Source organism: Mizuhopecten yessoensis, unplaced genomic scaffold (assembly GCF_002113885.1).
Source record: "Mizuhopecten yessoensis strain PY_sf001 unplaced genomic scaffold, ASM211388v2 scaffold716271, whole genome shotgun sequence".
NCBI classification, from domain to species: Eukaryota; Metazoa; Mollusca; class Bivalvia; order Pectinida; family Pectinidae; genus Mizuhopecten; species Mizuhopecten yessoensis.
Window position 1 is genome coordinate 309,207 of NW_018480033.1, and position 23,484 is coordinate 332,690.

Sequence of the window (23,484 nt, forward strand, 5' to 3'; positions counted from 1 at the left end):
CTGTATGTATATATGACGTCATACTCCAACTAGACATGTCCAAGGCCGGATGTCACTTAAGTATTAGTACTTTTTTGTCATCAGGACCTTAACAAAGGAGTCTGCGGCTCATACAGAAAAGTATTGCAGCCCTTATATCAGAAATAAATATACAGGAGATAACCATAATGGTATAATTGTCGAAACCATTTGAATTATTGATAGCAAAATTTAATTATGATCACAATATCTGCCTTCAAATCACTTGTAGGAGAGCAATCTTATCGATATGAATTATACATGTTATCAATAGGCTTCTTTAAGTAAAGTTTATATTTATGTAGGAGAATATTTTACAGTTTTCAATATATTTTATGCAAAAAAAAACCAACCGTTTTATATAATTTGATATTTAGCAGAACGCTGTTGTATTTCTATATGATTGGTCTATAAATGTTACAGGGTAGGAACGATTACTCCATCAACATGATCACCAAGGAGTTACGGTACCTGACGTGGGAAGAGACTTTTCTATCCCTGAGGTCAGACATCCTCCCCGACGCCATTCGCGCCAAATACTGCGATCTCTGCACAAGTAAGAACTTAAACTCTACATCAACACACTCTTGCTTGTGTTTACTTTTACAGATAACATATGCTCCCTTTTTATAATGGCGTACACACTTTTATATGAGTAATGACCAGGTAGTTTATAAGTCTTTATACTTAAAACCAAATTTGAACTATCAGTATTATAAATTTCTGGACACTCGATATTTGCATCAAAGTTGCATGTACTCCTGTTTTTGACTTTCAATATCATTATCTATTTCCTCCTAATATCGCTACTATTATGTTGTTATTAGATGTCTGTGATTAATACTTATTGTTTAATCTCAAGGTCTGTTTGTGGACGTTGGAAACAATTACTCTGTACTGGACCATCCAAACATCTGCTTTGTGTACGAGTATGTGGGCTCCAAGGATGAAGAAAAGAGCCAAGGAGACTTCGTACGTTTAGTTTAATTTAAGCAATTGTTATTAACGTATAAGGAATTGGGCAGAACTTTGCTAGACGTAGCGAGGCCATCATGCCCTGCTATAGTATGGCATTTTTTTTTCAAAATATGAGTGACGTTATTGTATTGTTCAATGTGACGTCACGAGCGCATCTTGCTTTTTGAACCATTTGGGTTGACAGATAATTTCTCCACCATTCACAGGTTTGTCTCCCGTTTGACCTAATAAAGGTTATTTTCTGTCACCACCTAGGGTATGACAGGTACAGCGTAGAAAGAATCAATACGATTATGAACGATATAACATCTCATTAAGCTTTCCACAGGAGGGATAATGCTCAAATCAGGATAAAAACAAATTACAAATGTTGATTGTCACATTGAGGTATGCCAGATGACATCAATCCTCTGGATAAAATGCTTTACAAACTTACCAACGGCTTAAGTCAAGACTCGGGCACGACAATCGAAAATATCACGTCCCTGGTTTGGACTTCTCTGTAATTCTTTCACTGTTTTGGAAAATTGTATTGATCACTCACGGCAGAATTTGGAAACCTTATAAGTCCAGCGTTTATTAGGAAAAAGAAAGGAACGAATACCTGTTAAAATATAGGATGATATGTGAAAACTATCATATTAAAGTTGTTTGCTAATCTAATTAAACAGGTGGTCAAAGAATTGGTAGCTATTTTTCCTGTTCTAAGGGACTGGATTGCGGAATTTCTACAGGAAAACAAATGCATGTTTGCTGATGATATTGGACATAACATGCTTATTGAACAGGTTTGTATATCGTGTATCAAAGTCAAAATGAATTACAACTAAATAGAATTACCGACCACCATACACCGAATTGGAATTAATTATTCAAAAACAACAAGTTAGAATAATATTAGAATTATTTGATTGTGGTGTATTGAAATATGTTTCTCACTGACATTAAAAGCTCTAACCTCTGTATGGCGCTGATGTATAAACGGCATAGCTTTAACAAAGTCTTGGTCATTCCTTTTAATTTCATTTTAAAGACAAAGACGTTTCATATTCAATGGTTATTGTAATTATGCTTAAAGCAATTATGAATATATTTGATCATTTATTTCTATTCAACAAAAAAACAACAAGAGAATTCCATAATGCCAACAAAATCATTACTCGAGCTCAAAAGCGACAGAACAAGGGGAAATGTGAACAACGGAAAAACTTACAAAAGAACACTTAAAATTCGTCACCAGTCAGTAATGATTTTTTTTAAAGTTAACAATAGGCAAAATTTCAATTATGTTTTATAAAGACACGTTTAAAGTGGCTTTGTGTGTTTGAAGTGTAAGTTTCCTTTTGAAGGTGTTACGACTGCTGTACCACCTAGTGAAGTTCGGGTATTACCTAGACGCAGAGGATGTGGAACAACTTTTACCTCCCATGTTAAACCTACTGGACGGACGACACGACTTCCCATTCAAGAAAGACAGGGAAAAGGGTAACTAACCTACGCGTATAATTTGTCAATTGACAGTTGAAAATTTGTCTCATAACACAGGTAAGTACAAAAGCTTAATAGGTAAATCATATTCTTTTCCCTAAGTGACGTGATATTGCAGGGTTCTCTAAGGATGACTCGGTGTCTTAATGCAGGTTTCTTTAAGAACGACTTCGCGTGGTATAACATATTTTCTAAGTGGCACGTAGTTATTTTGCAGTTTTTTTGTAATTTGTAGGGCTCTGGAATGTCTTTGCATGGTATTACACATTTTGTAGGAGATACGTAGTTTGAAGGTATCGTTTGATTTGCAGGGTTCTCTAAGGATGCTATGAAACTAGTCCACCAGTTTCAAACGGTAGAGCGGCTTTTGCCAAATCCACAGACAGAAGCTATAGTCAATGCGAAATTTCAGTAAGTGAACGATCATTTTCCCAATATTTATAGCAATTGGAAAAGAAGTCTTCAGATAATAAGGACTTTTGATGTAAGTACTATTAATGCTGTTTTTGTAAGAAGCATACATATACTCATGGCGTTGAGAACTAATGTGTTGACACATATGCTAATGGACTGACACATGTACAAACGGACGGTATTAACGTGACAATCATAACCTATTTACGACACAATGACTGAATATATTTTCTATCAGATTTGAACAACATTGTTTATCCAAACTCCGAATATTACCCCAGTTGCATTGTATGAGAGTGTTATATTAACATTGTTTTAGGGTATTAGAGGTACTAGATCTTCTACTTCTCTACCAAAGAAATTCAAGACTCCAGGTAAGTTGTGTTATATAAATGACAAGAAACTGTCCTTATTTAGAAACTTGCATCTTAATTCATAGTCGCATTTTGTAGAAAATGTACAGTTTACCAACCATACCTGGAAATACAGGTAAATCATGTTTTGAGATATCGTTACAGTCGGATGAAGAACATAGGTTTAATAAGACACGTACGCTGTCATCATTTAAAACCAACGTTAGGGACATTAAACAGTAATACTCCGCACGATTTAGTTAAAAACAGATAATTAGGTTAATGTTTCATGAAAATAAAATTACATAAAATATCGTGTTTTTGTAGAGTTTTGTGTCAAAATTCAAAACAGCGGAGAAGTGCTGTGGACTTAAGAAGTCACAAAATGTGTTGGTATCCATGCTGTTTGATGATTTTGATCCGCACGACCAGAGCAAGTAAGTTAAACTATGAATCATACATTATTTATGACCTCTAATAACGTATATGGGATTTGATCACGGCTATACCATAACTTTTATGAAAAGGAAAACATAACTATAACGGAACGTCTATACTCAAATACAAACTCTTCCATATTTAAGTGAAAAAAATTCCAAATGAAATCAAATCTAATGGGATTGTGAGGAAACACACACAAAAAAACCGGGAAAACAATTCTGAAATAATGTGTTTTGTTTAGAATCTAGGCGTGTCATGCATCATACATTGCCCCTATTAATGTGTTCCGTCAAAACACATGCAATTATTTATGTTTATCTCCAACGTTCAAAGGCCCGTCACACAAGTCTTTTAACAGTACAGCTGGCAATGGTGACGAATGCAAAAAATGATTTCAACGTAGATTGAAGCATTACCGTTCAAAAACTCTGGCTTAGTGATATATTGGTCAACAGGACACATCTTTACAGATAATACTGATACTTGAAACAGCCCAGGAACAGCTTATGCAACAATGTCAGCTTAATTCTTGTATAATCTGTGACGAATCGTTTTCTATCATCTGACTGGTTTGCACCAATCTTTCTTGTTTTGTTTTATAGAAAAGCACTCAAATTACAGAAAAGGATAATAAAGGACCTGCGAGAAATGTTCACCAAAGCGGCCATATTTGACGTGGAAACTCTCACACGTGTATTAACAGTAAGTAAATGTTTTATACCGGGTATTTCGCTGCAGTTTAATTTCCGACTTTTTCGCCTGCCATGATGAGGGCGAATTATAATTACAGGAAACATAAGTAAACAACATAATATGCATTTTAATTAAATTTGAAGGCGAAATTAACACTGGGAGAATATGGATCATTCTGGCGAAGGGCGAAAGTTTGACTGGGCGAACATTTCTCGGTATAAAGTATGCTGGCAATCTAGTATGATCACGGTTTTTGTAGTGAAAAACTGCACATACTTGAGTGCAACCAGCTTTGATAAGTTATGTCATTAAAATGGGAAAGGACGAACGTGTAAGAAAGCAGAAAAATGCTACACTATCAAAATGAACAACGCTTAGTCTGATAATAAAAAGAACCATTATTTTATCAATAAATGGGCACAAGGTTCCCGCTTTGGTAAAATATAGAAACATATTTTTATTGGCGACGTATTATTTGTTTGTATTGTTATTTTCACATAACGAATAATTCTGCTTTCTCAGCCGAATACAGAGTTAACGCTCGAATTTCTCTCTTTTTCCCCCCAGGATTTATCAAGGTACAAATACAACAAGATGATAACAAAATCCCTCAGTATTCTCAACAAAGTGTACTCATCCAAGGACAACGTGTTCCGGCTGTCCAAGAAAGCTCAGGTACATGTTGACCGCTTCTTTAAGTTTGTACTATGTAGCAAACTTCTGTGATTAGATAAGTTGTGAGTTGTTTAGGGTACGATGTATTTTCATGTTGATTTAAGAAAGGGATTTAATTTATATTAACGCGCATTCAATTTAAGTGTAATTAAAATCAATATCTCGTATCTAGTTTAAACTTAACATGGCATGACCTCTTCTTTAGTAACTTGATCGACATTTATTACCTGGTTGTGAAGAATGTTAATTTATAAACCTTCCTTCCTAGATCTTACTGACTCAAGATTCGGCGAGAGTCCATCGGGAAGTGCTGAAGAGTATGCCGATCCTGAGGCGGCTGGCAAAGGCAAAGCTTGACGAACAACAGAAAAAACTGATGGAAACGATATTGGATGACCTCGGAGAGTACGTTGTCAAACGAAAGACTATCTGATAAAAGTATCGGGATCATGTAGGTCTCAAAATTATTTCATAGCTGAGTACTTAATTCTATTTTCTATGTAGTTGCATAATGTTTGACATCACTTCACTCCTTGTTCTTAGCGCGCGAATCTTTTGTAGCGCCGTACTAGATTCTTTTCCGTATTGAAATGTCTGCTCAAGACACGGTTACATACTGTTTGATATCATTCTGTTTGTAAATGCACGTCCTGTGGCATTTTAATCTTGTTGATTTCAGATTCTGTCACCTTCCCATGACGCCAGATGAACCACATCCAATGAATCAAAACATCTTAATTAGTAACGGTAATTTGGCGGCGAGAAGTCATAATGTATACCGGGGAATTTTCGCCCAGTCAAACTTTCGCCCTTCTCGGGTAAAATACATTCTCTCCCAATAAGAATTTCGCCCTTCACATTTAATTAATATGTATCCTATGTTGTTTATTTATATTCATTGTAATGACAAACTCGCTCTTGCTACGGAGGACGAAAAAGGCGAAAATTAAACTGCATCGAAATTTTCCTGGAAAACAGTAAGCTACCGTCAATAGTAAACCCAATATTGTCACTGTATAAATTACCAAAATTACCTTCCTGCTGATATTCGGTATTTTAGACCTCTACTATTATATCTTCCTTCCTGGTATGCATTTCAAATGAAAGAAAATGATTCGTTTTGAGTTCAACATACGTATAATTTTGTTTTGGAGTCAGTGGCGTTTTGTTTTGTTAGAAAGAATAAAACACTTCAAACAAATATTAAAAATAAGACATTATCCTAAAGTTAATAAGAATATCGTTTTGTAATCATGCATATCTCTCCTAAAACACGCTCATGCTATACATACAGGGGTATGTTACACGTATGGTTTATCTGATTGCAGGAATCCTGACCATACTGTTTGACATTCTAACCCAGGACATAGACACCAAACTAATGGTAATTTAGCCAAACGTGTTTAATCTTAGCCTTGGTTAACACGTAAATTCATTACAGAAGCAAGGGAATTGTCCTTTAACTAGTAATGTTTAGTGCAACCAATTATTATTTTAATCCGTTGTTTCCATAAAAACGAAATACAAACTTCATCTACGTCAGATGATTAATCATTTAAGTGATTAATTGTCTTAATGTTATGATAATATGAAGTATCTATATTGATGATGATGTTATTTCGTCTACAGCTTCAATGCCACGTCTCGTAGAGGCACGGTTACCTATTATCTGTAATCATTAAGCAATCTTACATTTTCTAGGAATTGTATCGAGGAATGAAGGATGTGTTCAAGAAAACGTTCCATCTTGTGAAGCTACTTGCGCGAGAGAATGACCGTGTCCAGTTTCACCTATTTGACCGTCTAGATGTGCTGCTGGATGTGCGAGTGGTGGAGTCGGATCTCGCTATAGCTCTGAAAGAGGTACTTGTAGCACTGGCAAAATTTAACTTTTTGATTTTATCGCACTTACGTTATTGTTGTTTATTTTCCCTATGGTTAAAATATCACTTATTTTCCCAAGGTATCACAAATAACATGGTAAATTGTTAAACCTAGCTTCTATTGTACACGTTTTGGCATTATTTGGTGCTGATATAACTGATTTCTAGTTAATAAATGACCACAAAAATGTGTCTGTAACATCGCGGTGCTTATAAATATATGATTCTTCCTTTCTTTTACTTAAAACACATGGGTATGTAATATCAAAGTTTTACTTTTTACACAAAGAATGTACATACTAAACATGTCGCAACGTTTTAAGACCGATTGGTCCATTTTTCAAGCTATGACTGTCCATGTCCATTCTTTTTGATGAATTAGTTGAATTGGTATAATATCAGTGTGCTTTAATTCATAAAACAGAATATGTTGTACAGTATATTTTAGAAAAGCTCACATATGTTGAGATACCTATGATATGTTCACCGTAGTTTTACAAAGTGGCTACACCTCCCGACCTCAACGTATACGAACATGTGTGGTCTATTTTCTATATATATATATGTTGCTAATGATACTTAAACGTGTTGTTTCAGGTATTTATGGGTAACCAGAATACCTGTCTGAAGATAAGTCCACGACAAATCCAGAAGATTGTGTCACGTGCTGCGGAGCTTCAGGAGCGCGCGCCCGAGTTCTTAGACCTGCTTGGGATGATAGTGAAGGTTGTAGGGACAGATCTAACACTCAAACGTAACCAGGCCTACGTCATGAAGTACATAATGCAGAACTACAAAAAGGTCGCTTACGTCCTCGACCTTGGCAGGGAGGAACGGTAAGTAAATACTACAGGGAGCCTGGTTCACTTACAACTAAAACGACAATAGTGTCTGTATTAACTTATGTGCAAAAGAAGCAAGCCACGACAAGCGCACATTCGTACAAGTTAAGATCCGAACAAACAGCTGAGTTTCAGAGGGTCGATATCACACTATAACCGTACATAACGGCACAAGAAAAACTTTAATTAAACGAAAATCAAACAAATTAAGATCAGAATATAACATATGATTTTTGAAGTGAATTGTAATTCAAATTCTGTTGCGTTTTGTCATAAAACGTATAGTTGACATTTTAACAAACTAGAACACCAGCGGAACCGTTACTACAATACATCTTTATTATATTGATAGCTTTCTGAGGACATGATAAATCATTCAAAAATTCGTCAGAGGAAATTAATTAGATAGAAATCTGTGGTTATCACCCATCTAAGCGAGTCGTGATTGTCGTTTGGTATCGCGGATATATAAAGTGACGGCAACACTACTTTAAATTGGTCAGGGAGGAACTTAAGTGATATCAATCACTATGCAGTATGTAGTAGCACTTTCACAATCTATCAAACTGTTCGTATCTAGGTATTTGTCGATTGCTCATTGTTTTAAATACCTGAGGGGACTATTAAAGTTGTAATGCAGAATAACATATCAGCTCAGTTATACGCACTAATAATTAGTAGGTCTTAATCACTACCAAATAAGGTTATAAAGAGTTAGAGCCATACTACGTATTATTGTTGTATATGTTATTGATTTGACTGGCAGGGAGAGGATCCTGACGAGTCCCAACAGGATTTGTACACTGCGTTACTACCTGTGTCTGCTCGACCTGCTCGCTATCTGTGCTGAGGTATGTACGTTAAATATCACCTAATAGGAACTGAATCAGTCTCCCATTGGAACTAAGGAAGGGGACTACAGGTCCGAAATATTTCCATTCGTCCATCCGTCTGCAATTCTGTCAGTCCATGTGTCCTCTTTGTTGTCCGGAGCATATACTCTATAGTTGACAAATATTGTATGTGAGAACCCCATGTGATGTCGGAATGTCGCGTACAACAATCAGGTCTTCTTCCTTTCGATAAAAAAACAGTTATTGCCCTTTCGTTTTATGTTGGGACTGTACCTGTTGGGATGGCGGAGTGGCATGCACTAAAATGACATTTTATTCTCCAATATATAAATGTTATTTCCCTTTGTATGTATTTAATATCGAAGTTTACTTAGATGAGGGAGTAAAGACTGGTCATAATACTTACTTTGCCTTGTTTAAAATAGCACGTGACTGTATTGTTCGAGAACTTGTTTCAACCTCCATGAATATTACTAGAGGGCAATATGTGTGGTCTCCGTCTGGCCCACATTTGTTTCTGCAGGCTATCTTGTAGATTACGTGGCCGATCGTCAAACTTTTTACATGATGTTTGTTTTAAGCTTACGAAAAAAAGAATAACGGTGCATACTTAATGATGCAAAATTATATCAACTTTTAATTTGTCCACATACATTGTACGTTTTAAACGTGTCGCAACGTTTCAAGACCGACTGGTAAGCTATTACTAAGAGATCAATCGGTCTTGAAACTACATGTTTACTTATACATTGTTTGTGTTAAAATTTCTAATTACACATTTCCACATTGATTTACTGTATTGAAGATACTATGACATGTAGCTAAATCTTGATTGGCTGATAGTTCCTTGAGGCAAATTTGACTATTGTGGACTGATAATAACCGAACTCTGCCAAATAATAAACACTTTATTTGAAGATGCTCCTTATCTGCGCAAGAACAATGGTGTAATTGCAGAAGCAGCTGTTTTGTGATTCGTTCATAGTCCTCGTAAGTTAGTTTGAATAATAACATCCTACATTTTTTGGCCAGAAAATGTGTTTCGGGTTGATACTGCTGGTTCCATAAAAGGACCCGAATCATATCACTTCTGTAAGCTGTATTCGTAACTCGCTGGCTTTGAAATGTGCTTGCTGTTTTCAGATACGGGGATGGACGCAAACAATAAAATTGATCGCCGAATTCAATGGTGGAAAACATTAAATATTAAATTAAGTAAGCTCCCATATAATGCCTAGAAAAAGAACTGTTTAATGATTGTAAACGCTATATTTTGTTCAGGGTGAGAACATGTTTATCGAGTCATTATGCCAGACTATCCTGCCTATGGACGATCTCCTGTGGGTGCTCAACAACCCAAAGGTGGACAGCACTTGTAAGAAACCCTTCATCCGCTGTCTTCATCACATCTACATGAAGAGCAACAACACTATGGTGGATACTGGCTCAGGAGAAATGTCTCACAACGAGTAAGTGGGCGTGGTCGATATCAATTCCTCATCAGGAATGCAATGCATATGTTACAACTGAAAAGCTTTCATATATCATCTTAATGCTTTCATCTGCTTTAACTCTACGTCACTGGTGCGAACCACCTGCTTTACCAAAGATTGTTGTTTCTTTATGCCTGAATATTCTATTATGTAGACTATGCAAACACGTTTTAAATGACACCTTTATAACTTTCACGTGTGTATTCTGTCTGTAGACACAGATGTAACTATATGACAATTATTGCCTGACTTCCTCTTTTTTAATTATACATAATTCCGCATGAACTGCATACACACAAACAAAACGAAAGCACTAAAATCAAAAGCAGCATATTTTAGGCAAACTATATAGTACATGTAGTAGAAGAATTTCAAATATTTACATTTTATGATGTGATTTACTGAATTACAAAAGCACAATTAATCATACAATAATGCAGCAAAAGAAACATTCTTGCACGTTCTAACCTTTTATTGTATCGTAAATAATGACGTCATCTCATTATGTCTCCCCTTCGAATGAAGGGAGACATTGTATTAGTACTGGTTCTTCTTCGTATTCTTCTTCTTGTTCTTCTGGTTCTTCTAATCGCAACTTGTCTGGGCCATAACTTTTAAACCATTAAAGATATCTTGAGGTATGCATGCATCACCCACAGAAGCTGCAATGCACTAGAATTAGGTCAATGTGACCTTCACCTCAAGGTCAAAGGTCAAATAAGTGCAACATTTTCAGTTAATGCTAGTCCAGCCCGTAAATTTTAAACCGTTAAAGATATCTTAATCAATCTTGAAGTATACCTGCATCACCCACAGAAGGTTTGCAGTGCACTGGAACTAGGTCTCGTGCCCCACTATATACATAGTTATTGCCGTTTGTTTATTTTTAATACCGAAGTCAGTTCCATGTTATTTCACTTACGTTGACCAAACTTGCTAAAGTTTTAATGTATCTTGGGAAGTTGGAGTTTCGCATTCTAAATTCGGGTATCGTCCCCAACTATATAAAGAGATGTGGCCTTTTGTTATTTTTTATAACGAAGTCTGTCTGTTTGCTAATCAGGGGAGACATATGTCTTTGTTCACAAAAACAAGTTGCTAGTTTTTGTTATGACGTCGGCATGGATGTTATTACCCAATGTGATTATAGTATAAACTTTACATGAGCCAAATGATTCGAAAATTTAAAAAAAAAAAAAAAGATTGATTGAATGAAACGCATTTACTGCCAGTTTGAAATGATAAATGTTTAATTTATACACGGGTGTATGAAAAAGATAAAGAAGACCATATATAATTGTATTATAATCACCTTTAGTTCGTTTCATGCTTTCTACGCGATTCTTTTCTACATCTGTTTTTCTGAATACATTTGATCTATATCTCTTCTGACTGTTTCGTAACCATTTCTATTGCAGATTATTTTTCAGAGAACGATGTAGTACCTTAATGTTTCAGCGGTAAACCTGTTGTGTGTTGGATCTGTTGTCTGTGGTTCTTATGTTTATATTAGTTACCCTCTGAACTTAAGAGTAATAGTTATGTGCATTGTAATCATCCAAAACTGAAATAGTTTGACATAAATATGACCCCAGTAACAAAAGTTACCCTGCCATCTTTAGAATTTACAGGTGTATACATTGCAATCACTCAAAACTGAACAAGTTTTAAATATTCAAAAGATCAAACATTTGTAACTTTAATTTCACAAAATTATACAGCGAAAATAAATTTACTCAATTATTTGTTTATTATTTATTGTAAGACATTCTCAAATCTGAACGTGGAAGTTGTTGGAAGTTTAGCGTTTCGTTGCTTTATTCCAACGTTGCTCCTTTTCAACAATCGGAAAGTGATACACTTATTGAGATCTATAGCTGCAACTGATCAATCTTCTATATTCGCTAACGTAAAATTGTAGTAAACCTCTGTATTAATTGTTTTCATTGTTTTAGTTATATTGTGTTAAGGTATTGTAAGCTTTTCCAACTTATAACACTGTAACTTTGATTCGATAAACCTAATTGTATTATGATAAGTTTAGTAACCCTTAATGTCTTGCAGCATGTTATATTGGTTCGATGTGTCCATGTCTTATCGACAAATTTTGCCCTTTAAAATATTCTGCTGCATTTGTGTTTTTGTCTGTGCAGCTATGTCTGTAAAATATGTTTTATTTTAATTTAGATTAGAGTCTTGATTTATATGAAGATTACTAAAACATTTGTTATGTTGAAGTCATTTACACAACTTTAAAAGAAAAGAAAAATAGTCAACAAAGAGTACGTCAGGATTTATAAAAAAAAAATTATGTAAAATGCTTTTCTTAAGGTTTCTCAACAACAAAATGTATACTCTGAATTTCAGCAAATACGGGAGGAGTTAAATTTGACTGTCATTTTATATCAGGATTAGGAAAAAGTAAACAGATGTAACTTTCTAAATATTATAATGAAATAAGTGCGTCATTTTTTCTACTATCATGTTGGCCTACTGTAGCAAGCAGTACGTATCAGTCTATACTTTTTTTAAATTATTTACACTAATTTCTTAATTGCCTCTTAGATATAATAATGTAATCATGGTAGTTACTGACTATTTATAATGGACACATTATTGTAGAAGTATAGGAAGTACTATTACTTTGGTAATCATGGACGCCTTACGTGTATTATTACAGGGACCTGTGGGAGTATCTCTCCAATCTGTCGATTGACATGAACCGACTAACAGATAGCATCAAAGAAGATCCAGACAAAATTGCGATTCATCTGAAAACAGCTCCGGAGAAAAGGTAAGATGGTAGTAGATAATGTTCCAGTAAAAATGTACCACAACATTAATTCACAATGAAAAAATATGATATCTTGAAAATTTCAAGCTCTAGAGAATAAATAGGATATTAACAGTTACGTTCTTGTTTTTCATGTACAACAAATTCAATTATACTAATGTTTCATATCAAAATGGCATTTGATTTGTCTGTGCTAGTTAGATTTTCGTTGATTTTCTCCATGATTGGTCATTAGTAAAAGAATAACTTACTCTACTCATACTTTAAAAAGGGTGTTTCGTAAGCAAGCAGGAAATATCACCAATGATGCCTTCCTGAATGCAAATCCCCTCATGCAGGGTTATTGAATGTTATTCTTTTCCATCGGTATCCTTCGATTATTTTGTTTTTGTTTTTTTCCAATAGACATTCAGTTGCGATTCGTTATTTGCAATTTGATATATGTATTCTGAAACGAAAACAAACAAATTTAAGGGTTAATAAAACAAGATTTTGAGCAAGATATCTAACTTTTAAATGTACCGTTAAACGTCGAATACGTATCTAACCGTTGTGGGAGATTATTTGGGGGTTACGGCGATTCCAAACTCTTCTATCTAGTTCATCTCACAAGTGCTCAATCCGGGACAAGTCGGGGATATTTGTGGCCCATTACGAATATGTTAAATTGATGCCGCCTAACAAAAGACACAACACGTGGCCTAAGGATCTCATATAGATAATGGGCAGTCGTTAAGTTCCTCACGATCACCAAAGGTGTCTCCAAACCATTTCATTAAGCATATTTGCATGAGCTTCTATTTAAATATGTTTTCATAACTGATCACTACATTCATTACCAGAATATTATTATTTATTGTACTTATTATCCATAGTCTATAAAGATGCCCGTGTGTCACTGTGAATCGAAATGTATACCTTATCATATTGTATTAGTATATCTTACGTAAGGTATATACATCTGCTCTTTCCTGTCTCCCTCAATCTTCTCACTTTATGTATTCCTTTCCCTCTCCTATTACTTAGTTTTTATCTGATCAGTCGCTACCTGCTTGTGAAATTTTTAAAGGAGACAGATTTACATAAGTTTCAAACTTTTTTTCTTCTGAATCCTTGTTGCATAAAATGTATGCTATGAAATGTTATTGTGAAATAAGTTAAAGTTTTAATCAAACCATGGGGATTTGCTTCTTAAGCTATAGTCGATTCGCCCCAAAATAGGTCATGCTCCAACACAGGTGTAAGTTTAACGCTCGCCTTGACGCCGGTACACACCCATCAGTGAAGAGCATGTACCTGTTAACGTTATATAATAGCACGTCTGGGCATATGTGCCGTCATTAGTCGCATACATGCGGTGTCAGTGGTAGACAAATAATTAACTATTAAACAATTTAAAAAGTATCATATTTTTTCCTATTTGACTTGACAGCGGGTCGGCGAGTGCCACTGACTTCGAGTCATCTGCATACGGAAGTGTGCTTTACTTCCTGGAGGCAGTACTTCCATTCCTTGAGACATTCTATCGGGATTTTTACTACCCAGACCAGACCACGTTTGGGAACGAGGTTGACGAGACGGATCACATGGCAAAGGCAGTAGTGGTAAGAAAATATGTAGTTGGTACGAAAATAACGGTGTCATCCGTCTGAGAGACATTAAAAAAGTAGATCAATATTGCCATAAATAGTCAGATCAGTGTATGAATATGTACATGATATTTTCTTTATTTCAAACGTTTTATGAAATCTTCAAATCAATTCAACAATAAATTTGTCACATAGCCATGTGTTGTTTATTCTAGATGTTCTGTGAAATGGTCGGCCCGCTCCTCTACAAACCTACCCATATGAAGAACATGGTGAATTGCCTGACGGTCATTGTCCCCATCTCAAATATGCCAAACTCGGTAAGATTGATACTAATGAGGATAAAAAGCAAATAATTCGCAAATAAACTATTTTCCTTTTAAAATATATTTCTTACAAGTTAGTAAGGGTATTCTTAAAGAATGATCCATCTGTTCGTTCCATAATAAAAGAGGGTGAGTTAGCACGATGTGATATATTTTTTTCTGTTGTTCGTCCGTCTGTTCATTGGCAACCATTCTTAACGCTGCAGTTTCCTTGTTCTAATAATTCCCCAAAATGCTCAAAAGACACATATTCCTTTCACATTGAGATGCACGAGTGAAGTCATCGCTATTATAGTCATAACGTTATATTCATCCCATGATTAGAGTCGTACAGTTCATAAGATCATATGTTTAGTCATCTTTTCATGCCCCCTGAACAAGTAAATGGGTTTGAAGTGTTTGCCATTTGTACTTGTCTATTAACCCGTACGAAATGTGGTCAAACCTTACATAAAGTTCAGTTGGCTAAATACTGAAAGTCCCACACCCAACACTCATCAAACTGCATATTTGGATACATCGTAAAGAATTCAAGGGTAGTTTATCAGTTCTTTGGTCACTGTGAACTATATATTCCCCTTTACGCGTTATGGTTAGTTGGCCTTTAGCACCATAACTCATATAAATTTTGTCAAATTGTTGTTGATACCTCTTGGTAAGTACGACACAAATATATTAAATGTAGGTCATTGTAACCAGTATTTTCCGCTTCAATGTATTTTGGAAGATTTTGATTTAATCTCTATTTATTTGGATAGATTTAGCATTTATCTTCTATCAAAGCGGGAATGAGGGAATCTTAATGTTTTACAAACATTTTTAAAATTTGTCTGATGGAGATTTCGTCTTGCTAATTTTGTTCAAATAGTGTTGTATTGCTCATGCGTCAACCATAGGATTGAGGAAGCGAGGCGTTTTTGTTTGCTTTACTGTTGAACGCGCAATGATGACGATTGTCCAAGAAGTCGATATTTCGGTCTGACCAACGTAGATAAATCTCGAATGTAGCTAAGTGGAAATATTTCTTTGGTTAGCAATAACGATAATATTCCTTTCAGAAAGTATTTTTGCTAAAGACAATTTCGTATATAGCATGCACGATTGATTGACAGATATTTATTATTGAAGTGTTATGTGTGACATGTTTCACTTGTTAGGCAGTATTGACCATCCTACACACAATTACGGTAATTTCTTTTTCCTTTTTAGGTTAGGCTTTGCTTCTAGTCCCGAATTCCCCACTACTCCACAAACTAACTGTAGTGGTGTTTAACCTCCTACTAAAACCTTTAATCTAATTCCGCTTTGCACTAACATATTGCGCACGTTTAGATGTGACATTTTTGTCTCTTAACAGAGTTCCAAACTCCTTCTTTTCTTATACCGATTATTGAATACTAATTTACTATTTTGCTAGATATAGGAATAGTATATTTTCACCAAAGCCTTAACATTGTTTATTTCTTCTTCACCTGTTATTTGTTATGTTTCGTTTTATTACTTTTACAGATTTGTATATCATCTTGATCATAACAATAATTGGAATATATTTACCCACATATGTATAACATGCTTGGATTAAGAAAGAAGCCTTAAGGTTAAATTGGATGATATAATACCCGATTGCCTCCACAGATGGCAAACATGCCCGCATTTCCTTTAGTGATGCCAAATGTACAAAATCAAATGATGTGAATCGGTCTTTAGTACAACAGTATGTAATGTATATGGAACAATGTTTATAAGTTAAAAACGCAAAAAAGCAGTATGAATGTTGTTAAGACCGACACAGACGTATCGACTTTTGTTAGGATAATCACAAGTTAAATCACATGTTCAAATTATTAAGGAAAGTTAAAGAAAAAGAACTTACAACTGTTATTGTCTGTTATAATTGCGATAATTTTGTTTATGTGCTTGTTGTCTAAATATAGAACATAGACCACGTACTTGACCGGTTCTCCTCCGGGATCACCGTTGAGGATACATCTAGTGCTGTACGACGGGTACGTACTCACACATTATATATTTATATAGCCACCAGTTCCAGTATTCCTTGGTACTAATTTATAATGCAAAACATAGAACCTACATTTCGTACGTCCTCTCTTATCGTAAAAACATGTAATCTTAGTTTCCCTGTACTCACCTATTACATTTGATAAGCTACAGTTTATATACATTTCTGATAAACTCGTACATAGTAACACAATTTTACATAGTAACACAATTTACATTCCCCATGTAATAACTTATAACTTAGATGTGTGCAACACTATTGCTGACCTTAATACACATCTTCAGCCGCTTGGCACATTTACTTGCGAAAGTTGTCTTAATGACAATAATATTAATTCATATATCTTTCCTTTGAAGTAAATATAAGGTAGATGCATATACTACATGTTTTCAATAATGCTAATGTAGATAGATAATAGTTTAATATTAATCAATATTAAGAATTTAGTCGTCAAAACTTTTGGGTACTTGTGCCTTTTGTAGATATGCATATTACTATATATATCCACAAGGAATTAATTTTATTTCAGGGAAACATAGAATACTACGCTGATGAAGTTGAAATCAACTGTAAATTCCGGACATTTGCTAAAAATGTGTCCGTGGTCTTCTTTGGGCACAACAAAGTTCAAGCTCAGCTGAAAGTAAAGTCTAGCAGAGGTAAGGTCAGGAGTGGTCAATTCAGACTATTTATATCGAAAACACGTAACACCAATTGATATGGATATTGTAAGAGATAGAAAAATGTTTCTACTGTTGTCCAACAGATATTTGTACAAACATATATCGTAATTGTGCTGAATTTCTATTTACATTTGCTCCGTTTGTTCCGTTTGTTTATACGGTGAGTATATATTTATCATCAGCGCCTACTTTACAATGCAACGTGTTTCTATATCCACTCGTTAAAAACATCGATTCCATTGCGTTTTTGTTTCATAGAATACACAGAACTCGGCGGTAACGAGGAAATACCGCTAGGGGAGGAGTTCCAGAGTCACGTTAAATGCTTCATCCATGCAAATGAGAAAAAAATAGACAAAAAATACGAACCGGCGGCTATATTGATAGAGCAGCTTCAGTAAGTATTCAGTTATACCACAAAGACGAGTGTGAAACGATGATATGGCAACAATGACAAATACAAGGGTTCTTACTAGAATAAGCAATTACTGAAAGATCAAATCTTCTTCTAAAATAAGTATCATAATTGTGATTGTACAATCAATGTTATACATGTACATGTTGAAAGACGGATTGACGTATTAGATGTTTGTTTTCAAATGATAAAGATTTGTTTTGCATCTTGTTTTATTGTTTTGAAAAAAAGATGGTTAGAAACATTCAGGTTGAATTAATTTTAGTGTACAAGCATGCATCCTTTGGGGTTAGTTTTCTGTTGATAATTTGATATTGTATGCCTATGGTCTTGGCTGTCATATTACTATATATGTGTCATATACACATATCAATCTGCCTGAAACCTTTCATGTTTTAACCTTTTTAAAGCATACGTGATTTGTTTGCACTCTATCGATATTTTGCCTTCATAAATGTCTGAAACATAATAATTATGCTTTGCCTATTCTAAACTTTGTCAACGTGATTGTAAGTTATGTATACATTTGTTTTTTCCAAAGTATATCGATGGGTCACAAGCGGATGAGCGAGGCGGCCAGACAGGAGATGGACGACTTAAATATCAAATGTATCCAGCTCCTACGGGCCATAGTACATAACGAGGAGCGCAAGATGCCTGATGACTGGGAAACGAGGACTACTGAACCAAAAATTAAAAAGTTTATATAATTTCATTATTTTGAATGTTGATCATACAATGAAACAAAGACATACATGTAATCCCTGCGCGAAAAATATTATGAAATAGAACAGTAATATTCTACTTAACAAACATCTTCAGAATATTTGATAAGTTTACTGTATACAAATACATGTGTACTTATTTGTTCAATCAACGAAGTAAACTTCACAAACAATATAATACACTTTCTATGCAATGTTACACACTTAACAGAAAATGTCACAGGCAGTACAAGATTCTTGATATCAAATGTCACAATTTTACATGCCATGTTATATATTTTACAAGACCATTGTCTTATTTTGTAATACATTGCAGGGCTCTGAGGTTAATTACCGGTATACAGAATCTGTACGACAAAAAGGGAGCGATGAACAAGGCCTTACCCCACCTGTCCACACGTAACGAGGAACTGGCCAAGGAAGTCTTGGGCTTCTTGTGTATACTGCTGTTTAACGCCAATACCTCAGTACAGGTAACATGGTGACACATGGTACTCACAAAGCGTACTGATTACTGTAGTATGATTAAGGAAATATCGACTGAAACCTCAACTTGATCAGAAAATAAATGGCACGTGCGTTAGCAGAATTTTCTGTTGCTTTCCTAAATATATTGTTGTTGATCTAATACAGATGGACTATATCCGTATGGGCAGCGCTTTTAAATGGACAAATTGATATGGGTTTCACACTAACACTCCATGTAAATGGATTTAACATGTCAGATGGTAAATAGTAGCACGTAGATGATACACGTGTTTACCAAGAATCACTCACTATGAGAATGTTGCACCTTTATTACAGCAATCCATGCTGAACTATTTCCTGTCCACACGAGAAGAAGTATTCTTCATGGCTGTCCGGGACAGAATGGCCTTGTCCACCAACTCCATCAAGGAAAAGTAAGGTCAAAGCTGGCAAAGTTAAACCCTGTCGTCACTGTTTGTAGAATATATAGATAATGTACCTTGTATAACTGGTCGATTTGTCCTTAAATTGCAATGATAGACTAGTGTTTGTGGTCTAAAATTGTATATGAATGTGTTGTGCTATTGAAGTTCAGGATTAATATGATAATGTTTACTAATTACTGCCAATAGAAACGCCCCTCAACACACCATGGGGTATTGTTTTGTTTGTAATATTTTATACCGGGAAACTATCGCCGCAGTTAAACGTTCGCCCCTTTCGCCTTCCGATCTGAGGGCGAATTTAACATGACGGCGAAAGTTTAAAAAGAAATGACGTATAGTGTGTTCCACTGTCGGCGTTGTAAGGCGAATTATCGCTGGGCGAATAAGGACTCCGTCGGTGAAGGGCGGAAGTTGAACGGAGCGAAAGTTTCACGGTATACAGTATACGGGTGTCCTGTCGTAATAAATATCTAAAAGAGAGCGAAATGCCAGTTTGAAATTGTGTAGCGTCCGTTTAGAGTTCGAAGGGGTTAAAGTTTCTACTTCTTATCATTTTGAATAACCAACATCTCGAATCACTTAATGAATAACCTGTGTGCAGGAACTACTAGTTTAATAAGATCATCCTAAGTATCTAGTAATATGTTTTATCTCGAGAATAAGCTTACAATTGATTCATTCGTTACAAAGCAGCATGTTTTAGCTTTAATGCAGAAACATCTACCCTAACTAACGATATACTTTTCTATGTCTCTGTGATATAAGATTTGTGATATCAAACCGAGAAAAAATACACTGATTGCAATGTTGACATGTTTAACACACTTAGACCTGAATCACTATCCCCTGCCCCTCACGTTTGTTTGCCCTACCCCCTGTGTGTTGTCCCTGCCCCTCACACCATCGTTTGCCCCGCCCCAGTGTGTTGTATCTACTAATCCTATATATTACCTTTCACGGCTGTGTACACAGAACTCTGCTGAGTAGGTGCGTTTCTCACAATCCATTTTACCTAATGTTTTATTGAACTTTTCTTCTTTAGATCTGCTTATAGATGCGCATCGTGTTTGCCTCCTGATTGCGTCCCATGTGTGTACATGTTATTGTAATTTGCATGAACCTCAATGTAAATGATAAAATATGATGCTATTTTTCAAAGTTAGGAATTTTATATATTTTTATTGAATAATTGAGATCTTAAGTATTCTAGATACATAATTGATAATCTAGAAAGCGATGGAATAAATAGTATTCACGTGTTTGACATTAAAAAGTGAAAGTCTAAAGTTCGTTAAAGAATACATGAAACAAAAGTACTCGGCTTTAAATAAATTGAGTAGTTATGTGACACAAATTACTGTCCAGCACTAGGAGTGAAGACGATGTGACATTTTATGCAAATTTGTTTTTGTTAATTGAGTTTGTTTTGTAACGACCATCAAATCGGTAAGAATGTCACTTATTTGACATCTACAGCTTGTTCAAGCTTTTTGCCGCTTTAATACATTCTATATCAATTTCGTATAATTTTTTTCAAACTATACGGATTTCATTGTTCTGCTCTGAAAAATGGAATGTGGTGCACATTGTTTATTTTGAAACGTTTGAGATATTTTCACACGTATGACAAAAATTGTGCAGGTTCGATAATAATATATGAATTTGTAAAAAAACAAACTTGTATAGCTCGTTTATATGGGTGTAAAATATAAGTTTGTATGTGTACAAACACACTTGAAATAAAACAGCAGGTACGATGCTATCTTTTCCGTTGAATTATGGAGAAATATGGGGACATGCTCTAAAAATAACCAAAGTAAACGAAATAAGATTGTTATTTAGAATAATCGGTCGTGCCTGCAATACCAATGGTCATTACAAAAAAGGAACCAAATTTGTTATTTAAATGCAAAATCAGCAGAGATGCATTGAATAATATTCATTCAATAACTGAAATATCATTCATACATATGACAGGGCAGTTTTGGATAGGATGAACTTCATTAGCGGTATTAAAGGCTAAGTCTAGCTAACAGTTCAATCAGATAATGTAAGATACACAGTAGTCTTCCATCTTTGTACTGAGACAGACGGAGTAGTCTCCCTTCCTTGTTCTCTTACTGACGCAATAGCATCCCCTCCTAGCATGCAGTTCCTGTTAGTTAAAGAGGAAACCTCCACATTTCCTCAGTCTGATTGGTTGAGACCTCCTCTGCTGAACTTAATATAATGCTATATCGACCTTGAGACAGCAGGAAGTCTATATAGGATTGCATGAAAACGTACTAAATTAGCACCAATGGGAGTTTCCGTGGGATTTCCCATAGATTCCATTTTAAATTACAGTTTGATTGATATATAAAAAATACTTTTTCAGTAAAGCTTTTAACTTAAAGCATAATACAAAAACATCATTTCGGCCATTGGGGTGAGAGTCCTTCGTTGTTCATATGGTATGTATGGTATGTAAAATGTAAAATGTGTAAGCAAATAATAGCCTCCGTTGAGGCAGATACAACGGTTTTTTTTATATAAAACTGAGGAAAATAATATCTCCCGAGGCTGAAACCGAGGTAAATAATCTTAAACGTCGATAAATCACTCTATCTACTTCAATGGAAATTTAAAATGGTATGGAAACATGTCAATTTATACTGTATTTTTTAGTTTACTTAGAAAAATAGACATAAAGGTACATATATATCGCCAATGGTAATGAAAAATGAACTTGCATAAATTGAATTAATTCGTTTGTATGTCTTACCTTGAAAGTGCATATATTTAAGACATAATATGAATAACTATTACAATTAGATGCATGTATGAATATGAATGTCCTTTTTATGTTTTCAGTGAAGTGTTAAAGTATGTTTTTATAAAGATTTGGCAATGTTTTATGGCAATATTTCTTGTCCCAAATACGCAACTTTCACATCAGTGTTATGCGAGGAATATGATTATAACCATCACCTTAGCAATAATTATAGACAAGTATCAATTCAACCATTTTGAAAACTAAACTGTTGAAATGATTAAGGAGTATTTCTCCAAGTAGTTCTTCCGGAAATAGGAACTGTCACATCTGTTTCAGTTTTTAACAAAGAGTTATATAACAAGTTACGTAGAATTGTGTTTGTCTGACCTTTATGTATTTAGAAGGATGTTGTGAATGTAAAGGTCGTTTCGGGTTCTACACTTTTATCTATTCTGCATGAGATATGTGTGACCATATATTATCTTCGACTTGATGACGTTTCTTTTTTACAGCATCAGGGTCAAATCACATGTTTAAATTGTTTCTAATGATAAATATCGGGGAGTGTATAATTTTATTCGACAAAAGTTTTGCTATTGAACAGCTGTGATCTTTGTATGATATATATTATCAATCCTATAGTGATGCTTCATGACATTTTATATTAAAAAAACACTACATTTAAGCAAACATTATGTATATGTATATATATATAAATGCTAATCTGATATGTATGGAAAAAGAAATGTATTTCAGTGTATTACTTCATCCGTTGCCGACATTGGATTCCATGAAAGTACAATATCTTTCTTGATATAAGAAGACACTCGACAAGACAATCTTTCTTTAGAATACCTGCATTTTGACTTTCCAAAAAATAATTCATTGCACGATTAATTATAATGCACAGTGTTACCAGTTTTTAAATTAATACATGGAGAAGTTGAATATTTGAATTCTAGGCGTTCTCTCCAAGCCCAACAGGATGCAAAGAAAAAAGATGCTACAGATACATTTGGTACCAAGCTAAGGAAGGGATTTCCTGTCAGTATCATGGCACTAAAGGTACAAACATCCAACTAAAATTTGTTATCGAAACCACTCTACTGGCCCTCAAAATACAGACATCAA

General features: G+C 34.8%; 1 protein-coding gene across 1 annotated transcript in view; it reads left to right on the forward strand.

Annotated features, from left to right (window-relative positions):
- Positions 1-23,484, forward strand: part of LOC110442472 (inositol 1,4,5-trisphosphate receptor type 2-like) — a 73,026-nt gene that overhangs the window by 34,702 nt on the left and 14,840 nt on the right. The window contains exons 22-48 of the mRNA XM_021486104.1: positions 442-574; positions 881-990; positions 1,644-1,784; positions 2,346-2,481; positions 2,796-2,895; positions 3,218-3,272; positions 3,579-3,688; positions 4,295-4,394; positions 4,953-5,060; positions 5,329-5,465; positions 5,740-5,807; positions 6,389-6,444; positions 6,762-6,923; positions 7,541-7,779; positions 8,552-8,636; positions 9,921-10,108; positions 12,813-12,926; positions 14,359-14,530; positions 14,731-14,835; positions 16,776-16,847; positions 17,391-17,520; positions 17,803-17,941; positions 18,501-18,659; positions 19,001-19,157; positions 19,489-19,586; positions 20,571-20,585; positions 23,316-23,418. Coding sequence (XP_021341779.1) covers positions 442-574; positions 881-990; positions 1,644-1,784; positions 2,346-2,481; positions 2,796-2,895; positions 3,218-3,272; positions 3,579-3,688; positions 4,295-4,394; positions 4,953-5,060; positions 5,329-5,465; positions 5,740-5,807; positions 6,389-6,444; positions 6,762-6,923; positions 7,541-7,779; positions 8,552-8,636; positions 9,921-10,108; positions 12,813-12,926; positions 14,359-14,530; positions 14,731-14,835; positions 16,776-16,847; positions 17,391-17,520; positions 17,803-17,941; positions 18,501-18,659; positions 19,001-19,157; positions 19,489-19,586; positions 20,571-20,585; positions 23,316-23,418 — 3,192 coding nt within the window. The remainder of the gene's footprint in view (positions 1-441; positions 575-880; positions 991-1,643; positions 1,785-2,345; positions 2,482-2,795; positions 2,896-3,217; positions 3,273-3,578; positions 3,689-4,294; positions 4,395-4,952; positions 5,061-5,328; positions 5,466-5,739; positions 5,808-6,388; positions 6,445-6,761; positions 6,924-7,540; positions 7,780-8,551; positions 8,637-9,920; positions 10,109-12,812; positions 12,927-14,358; positions 14,531-14,730; positions 14,836-16,775; positions 16,848-17,390; positions 17,521-17,802; positions 17,942-18,500; positions 18,660-19,000; positions 19,158-19,488; positions 19,587-20,570; positions 20,586-23,315; positions 23,419-23,484) is intronic.